Raw genomic sequence first — 7,861 nt, 5'->3', positions numbered from 1 at the left:
CCCGCGTCCCCTGCATCGGCAGGCGGACTCTCAACCACTGCGCCACCAGGGAAGCCCATGTATTTATTTTCAAAAAGAAATTAATTTAAAAATGGAAGAGTACAAGTGGGCACTTTCCTGGTCTCCTTGGTGAAGTGCCCCTGGGTAAAGACACTGTGTGCCCTTCCAAGACCAGAAGATTAAGATCTTAATTGCTGTTTAACTCAAAACTGTTTTCTCTACTAGGAGAGCCAGTGAAAATGAAATGATAGAAGTCAGAGAATTAGCACTGTGAAACATTTTCCAGCTGTTTTATAGGTTCAAATTCTCATTTCTTGCTCTATGTAAACACAGATGTATCCAGACATGTCATAGGATAAATCCCATCACCCGCTGGGTAGAGACTAAAGGTGCTCCATAAGTGCTTTCTATTTGATATTCACTTGTTCTTAATTCATTTTGCTAATGCAAGGCTCAGAGAGACCAGTAGTTTTATTATAGTTAATTGTCAAATGAATGAACAATCTATTACTTTGAGATTAAGGGAGAAACCGTTTAAAAATAACTGTACAAACCACATGTGACACAGCCCAAATTAACAGATTTCATTATATAAAATTTGTCACTCATAAGAAAGAGTACAGTGATCTGGAATTTTTTTTACCGCTGTTGATAGAATGGTTTGAGAGCTTAAATAAGGAAAGGGAAAATGTTCCCATAATTATTGAAAAACAAATCAACCCAACAAGAACATCACAAACTTTAATTAGGGCAAGAGAACTTGTTTAAACCTGGAACGCATGTATAAACTTATAGACCTTTCTGTGGATTGCTATAGAATGATGTAATATGTTCAAATACATATAAGGTCTACCCAACTAAGAACTGCAGAACATTAAATTATTTGAAAGCCAGTCCATTTTCCACATGAAAGAAACTCAGTATTTTAATTATTGCAGTACATTGTTCTCTACCTTTCTTTTTAAATGTATAAGTTAGATGGTATCTTCTATATCCTATAGAAGAGACAAAGCTTTTTTCATCTGTGCTGTTTTGCACTTATAAATTAATAATGTAACATAGATAAGAAATTCTAGAACTGCTCATCCTTGCGTCAGAGCAGAATACTCACGTTCCATGAGGTCGTCTTTTCCTTGACTCTTAAGGAGACAAGTATAAGCAGCTGCCATGGAAAGAGAATAACTTCTTTTTGCAAATGACCACAGTCCTACTGAAGTCAGGCTGCACTGAGGTTCAAGAGCAGAGAGCAACGAGACCCCCAAAGAATCTTAGGGCAGCACCAAGTAGAAACTGAGTAGAGAGAAATTGGACTCATTTTCTCTCCTTCAATTAATCAGAGGATCGAAGTCGATCTGTCATCTTTTGGCTCAGAATAGAAAGCTCTTCCTGGCTCTGGCTTGCTGAGAAGATCCAAAGCACAAGAGTTGTTTAAAAACATGCTGGTACCAAGGAGCCTCCAGCGCTTGCAGGTCCCATCCAGGACAGTGGTGGCAGGAAGCTCTCCGAGGTTGGCTTACAGCCTGGAGGGTTCCTGAAATTCCCTGTTCTGCACCTGTTGGGGGTGTGGCTGATTGTCAGGTGTGGCAGAGACCCGTTGTCACAGGACCAGGAAGCTCCATGGTCAAGAGTCAGTCACCAGCTTCCTCTAGGACTGTCCCGGATGAGGAAACCCAGACAGGAAGGAGCCTGTGCAGGAGGACACAGCTGAGGGAGCTGGGTGCCCCTCAGAGATAAGTGGGCGATGGGCTCACGGGTCAGGCTGTGAGGAACGGGGCTTCTCTTTCCCACACCCCTGAATCCCAGGCCACATTGAATCAAAGCGCTGTGAGGAACGGGGCTTCTCTTTCCCACACCCCTGAATCCCAGGCCACATTGGAATCAAAGCAGATTTAACTAGAGCGGGTGAGAAGAAGAGTCCGGGAGAAAAGGGAATGCCGAGAGAAAAGGGAATGCCGGGAGGAAAGGGAATGCCGGGAGAAAAGGGAATGCCGGGAGAAAAGGGAATGCCGGGAGAAAAGGTCGGAAGACTTGGGCCGGTTCTGTGATGCAGCCACTGTTCTCTGAATCCTCACTAATGTGGCCCTGACCTGCCTAACTCATGAGGCTCGCTGGCTTTTAAGATGTAATTTGATCAAATTTCCATCAATGAGGGACTAGGTAAGTAAATTTTAAAATAGGCCATATGATTCAGGAATTCCACTCCTAGGTATATACCCAGGAGAAATGCAATCGAATATCTAGACAAAGACTTGTGTATGAATGTTCATAGCAACATGATTCATAATAGCAAAAAAGTGGAAACTATCCAAATGTCCATCAACTGATGAACAGATAAGTAAAATGTGGTCTATCCATATAATGGAATGTTATTTGGGAATAAAAAGGAATGAAGTACTGATACATGCTACAACATAGATGAACCTTGGAAGCATTATGCTAAGTGAAAGAAGCCAGTTACAAAGGACAACATGTACGATTCCATTCATACGAAAGATCAAGAATAGGCAAGTCTATAAAGGCAGAAAGTGGATTAGTGGTTGCCTAAGGTTGGGGTAGGGGACTAAGGGGTGATAACCAAGGGATACAAGGCTTATCTGGGGAATGATTAAAGTATTCTGCAATTGATTTGGTGATATTTGTGAACATACTAAAATCCATTGAATCATAGCCTTTTAGTGGGTGAATTTTTTGGTAAGAAATCTGATTATTCAAATTTATTACCGTCAAGAATTAAGCAATGTTGCTGTGGTTTTCTTAACAAATAGAAAACAGACTGTGTACAACCGTGAACTCTATAGCACTAGCATCCACGAGGTAAAAATGAATGTCTCATTCATGGGATGTGGATTGTATTTCAATAATATAATACAGGTACACAATGGAATACTACCCGGCTATGAAACAATGAGGAAGCTATTTGTGTACCGACGTGTAGAGATCTCCAAGATGTTTTGTTAAATGGAAACAGCAAAGAAGAGAGTATGTCACCAACTATGTAAGAAAGTAGGGGGAAAATTCATCCAGATCTGATTTTGCTCGTATAGGCACTGAAGAGCCCCTTAAAAGGATGCCCGAGAAAGTAAGAGCAAGAGGAACCTGGGGAGACGAGAACTGGGTAGATGGAGGGCAGGTGTGGGAGGGAGAATGCTCACTGTATATTCTTTATGAATATAAAGAAGTTTAACAGTGTTAAACACACCCATTCATTAAATGTAAATCTTTGTCAAAGCTCTATCTAGGCTCTTGCTGTCTCTTGCTGTGGGATGGCTGGACCCTGGTACCTCTGGCTCTGCCACAGAGACAGGGATGCCCAACAACCACCATGAGAGGTGAGAAGGGGCAGATTGGAGATCCTTCATGATAAAGGGCAAATGGGAACTTCCCTGGTGGCGCAGTGGTTGAGAATCCGCCTGCCGATGCAGGGAACACGGGTTCGAGCCCTGGTCCGGGAAGATCCCACATGCTGCGGAGCAACTAAGCCCGTGCACCACAACTACTGAGCCTGCGCACCTAGATTCCATGCTCTGCAACAGGAGATGCCACCGTAACGAGAAGCCCGCACGCTGCAACGAAGACCCAACGCAGCCAATAAATTAAAAAAAATTTTTAAAGGGGGGCAAATGGCAGTGAGGAGGGCTGGGAGTCAGAGCTCTAGTTCCCAATTTGTCCTTGTTGTGTAACCCTGGGCAAGTGCCCACCCCTCCTGCAGTTTCCTCCCCTGCAACTTGGAGGAGCAGCAGGGCCCATATCCTCTGGTCCCAGGGAGACAGGGAGGAAGCCTGGGGTGTAGGGAAGAGCTGCTCCTTGTGAGGGTGTCTGAACAGGAAGGCTGCCAGCACTGGCCACCTCGGGAGAGGGAGAACACGCCTGGGCAGCTGGCGCCCAAGAGGTGCAGGCTTTGGAGCCTCTGTCATCTGTGAAGTCAGAAGTTTTCAGCATTTAGTTCCACAGGATGTCAGTGTGGGACGTTGGGAGGGATAAGCTCCAGAAAAATAGGGGAGATGTAAGGAAAGGTAGCCTTTGGTCTCATCCATACCACCAAGGGAGCATTGACATTAGGAAATAGCTCTGTGCCAGGCGTTTTCCTCCTGGATTCTGCCTCTCAGAATTCCTGCAAGGCGGGAGTATCATTCCCAGTTAAAGAGGTGAACGCTCTTTCAGGCTCAGAGAAGAGACTTACCCAATGTCATACAGCTTGTAGGTGCCAAAGGCCTTCTCCTTCCACACCGCAAATGTCACCTTCAAGCTGGACCCAGAGTCCCATGAATTCTCCGGACTGCTTGTCCTACAGGTTGACTTGTAGACTGTCATTGCTGAGACATATCCATGACCTTGAAACCCTCCCTGTGGGCCGAAATTAAACTGTTATGTTACAAGTCAAGGTAATAGGTACGTTACAGCCGAGAGTGACTAGAGGAGGCAGGAGGGGGGCTCTAGGGTGCTGGTCATGTCCCGTTTCAGGGCTTTGTTCAACTTGGGGCACGTCCTAGAATTTTGTTCACTTTTCTGCATGTATGTCCTACTTTATTGCAAACCTCACCTTGCTGCTTAACACGGAAAGCCCTGATAGGCGATGGGAAAATAAAGTTGAAGGCTTATCTAGAAAAATACAAATGCTGTTTTTAAAAAGGGTTCTATATTCTGTCATGGCTGTGGCCACATGATACCATCTAAGGAAAAGTGCCCTGTGCCTGAGGTAGGGACGGTCATGATCATGGTCATAGGGGCTGGGCAGCTGCCTGCCTTCTTATGCAGTGTGGGTGATGCCAACTATTTGTCATTCCTGAATGCTTACATAACAGCAAAATGCACCACCACGTGGGCCAAGAATTTCCTTCCCACTTATGTATGTCTCCTCTGGCCTTCTGGTTCAGTCTAGACAAATACCAACCTCAAGGCAGTCACGGAAAGCCACTCACCCAGTAAATAGTTGACTGAGCCAGAGCAAATATCTTCCTTCCTCTGGGAGGAAGGACCCCAATACCCTCTGGCTCCTTTGACTTTAGAACCTGAACTCTCCCAGGGGGCCATGGCTTTTTCTGTTACTGAAGAGCCAGTCAGCTTAGAGAATGGCTAAATTGGGAACCAAGGTGGCAGTGATATGGATTTGACATTCCAAAACAGAGAAAAAAAGAAAAGAAACAAGTGCTTTTGCATTTCATGGGGCCAGAAATGGTATTTTTTAAATATCAATAAATAAATGCCTATATCCACACTTGACTTTCTTTCTAAGAAGTATTTTCTGGGTGTGGGAGGAAGACCCCACCAACCAAGTCTGACACCTTGCCCTGTGAAAGGACATTAGAGCTGATGTCCAGGAGTCATACGGCCAAGGACACAGATTCCAGGTGTTTCTGCCTTTGCGGGGGGTACAACCTCCCAGAGGACTTTTAAAAGATGTTTTGCATATTTAAAAATGTCCCTAACTTGTATGTCACTCCTGCCCTTCCTTTCACCTTCACTGTCGTCTTCTAGCACTTAGGGACATTACTCTTCTCTGCTGTCTCCAGGGTGTTACAGAGGAAAGCTCAGAGCCTTTGCAATTGGAGGACCCAGGTTCTAGTTGGGGCTTTCTCACTTATTAATTGAGGGACTGTGGTCAAGTCACTTCCCTGACCTGAATTTCTGCTGTAAACAAAGGATAATAAATTGTGATGACATGAAGGACTCCAAGGGGCAAATACAGTCACACCTCATTTCTTCTCCCAATTAATTACTTGAGCCCTTGGTTGTCTGATTCATAGGAAATCGTATATTTATTTCCCTCTTAAGGCCTCCCAGGTTGACCAGGACTCCCAGGAACTTTGTCCAGAGTAGGGAAGGAGGGCAGCCTGGCTTCCTCAGCCAAGCCCAGAGGACTAGAGTCTGAATAATCCTCTGCTGCTGTTGCCTCCAGCTGCCACATGGGGCCGCTGTTGAACACTGACCTTGCACAGTCTGTCAGATGAGGATGAGCAAGTCTTCAAAGACTGAAAAAATGAACCCACGAGAGAAGGCATTAGCTCTAAACACCTGCCTGTTGCTAGTTCACACCACAGAACTGACAAATAAGACTGTCCTGCTCCCTCTCTGGTTCCCTTGCTTCAGCCCTGGGGAGGTCAGACACCACAGTAACAAGGCAGGAGTAGAAGCAGAAGAGCAGTGCCTGGAAGAAGGAAGAAGGCTGCCCCCACTGTCCCCCTGCAGTTCTCCTGCCCCTGCAGCCTGAGCCGGAGACGGGGGGGCTTCAACCTGAGATCGAGCTCAGAAATTTGATTATGACATGAGACTGCATGATCTTAATTACCGAATTCAGATTCCCCAACCTGACCACAGGGCAGGGGAGATCAAACCCCACACTGTGTAGAGCCCACAGAGCAGAATTAAAGAAGTGGGAGCACAAAGGTGTGTTACTATTATGTCCCATGAGTCTTGTCTGTAATGATGGATCCCATGCTCTGGGATGCAGAGCCAAATTTAAACAAGTGTTAGAAGAAAGGGAGATTTTATGGGTTCAAGCAAGCAAGAGAGAGGGCGGGATAGAGCTGGCTTACAGGGCTAATGCAGGGAGGAAGGTCCATTTCTGTCTTCCTTCTCAGCCCCTCTCCATGTATTGTGGCATGTGGTGCTCAGACTTACACCCAAATAGTTTCACCACCAGATGGGAAAGGGGGTACTTTTCTCCCTGTTTAGCCAGGGATATCCCAGGGAATGGCTCTGATTGGCCAGAGTGAGTCAGGCATCTACTGTGGGCAGTCAGAATTGGGATGGGGTCCAGTAATTAAACCAGTCTATAGCACGTGCTCAGAAAAAGACAAAAGTCACCTGTCCTAGATCACACAGACTGCATTGTAGAGCATGGGTTGAAGATGGACAGGACTGGAGGCAGAGAAACCAGTCAGGCAGCTGTGGGCTTAATCCAGGTAACAGGTTAGTGGGAGTAATGCTGGAGAGAAGTCATGGATTCCAGAGACATTCAGAAAGAACAGAGCTTGATTAGCTCATGCAGTAGGTTGAATGATGTCTGCTATGAACTGAATTGTGTCTGCTCAAAATTCATTTGTTGAAGCCCTCAACCCCCAGTGTGATAGTTTTTGGAGGTCGGGCTTTGAGAGGTAATTTGGTCTAGATGAGGTCATGAGGGTGGGGCCCTCATGATAGGATGAGTGCCCTTATAAAAAAAGACATCAGAGAACTTGCTTCCCTCCTTTTCTCTCCACCATGTGAGGACACATCAGGAAGGCAGACACCTGTAAGCCAGGAAGAGAGCTCTTACCAGACACTAAATCTGCTGGCACCTTGATCTTAGACTTACCAGCCCCCAACTTTGACAAATATGTTTCTGTTGTTTAAACCACCCAGACTATGGTATTTTGTTATGGCAGCCCAAACAGACTAAGACAGTGTTCCCTCAAAAGATAGGTTCACCTGGAATTTCAGCATGTGACCTTATTTGGAATAATGGCCTTTGTGGATGAAATTTAGGTAAGGATCTCAATCATCCTAGATTAAAGTAGATTGCAAATCCAATGGTGAGTATCCTGATAAGAGACAGGAAAGGAGAAGACACAAAATGACACAGGGATGAAGGCTGTGTGAGAGCAGAGCAGAGATTGGAGTGATGCTGCCACAAGCCAAGGAATGCTTGTAGCCACTAGAAGCTGGAAGTAAGGAGAAAGTATTCCTCTCTTGAGCCTCCAAAGCATGTGTGGCCCTGCCGATACCTTGATTTTGGATTTCTGGCCCCCAGAATTGTGAGAGATTAATTTCTGCCACAAAGTCAGTGGCAATTTATTGACATGGTGCTTGGACACTAATATAGTTGGATATAAATATAAGTACTTGTATCTATCATTATCATGATTATCATATAGGGAGTCAT

The 7,861-nt window shown here is 45.3% G+C and overlaps 1 protein-coding gene across 1 annotated transcript in view; it reads right to left on the bottom strand.

Moving 5' to 3' along the window:
• SMIM34 (small integral membrane protein 34) overlaps positions 1-4,190 on the bottom strand; it is a 6,836-nt gene extending 2,646 nt beyond the window's left edge. The window contains exon 1 of the mRNA XM_007446486.1: positions 4,181-4,190. Within this exon, the coding sequence (XP_007446548.1) occupies positions 4,181-4,190 (10 nt within the window). The remainder of the gene's footprint in view (positions 1-4,180) is intronic.
• Between the last annotated feature and the right edge of the window lie 3,671 nt (positions 4,191-7,861).

The sequence above is a fragment of the Lipotes vexillifer genome, unplaced genomic scaffold (genome assembly GCF_000442215.2).
Source record: "Lipotes vexillifer unplaced genomic scaffold, Lipotes_vexillifer_v1.1 scaffold1549, whole genome shotgun sequence".
Lineage (NCBI taxonomy): Eukaryota > Metazoa > Chordata > Mammalia > Artiodactyla > Lipotidae > Lipotes > Lipotes vexillifer.
Note: the sequence above shows the minus strand (reverse complement) of the source record. Positions and strands in the feature narration are given on the sequence as shown.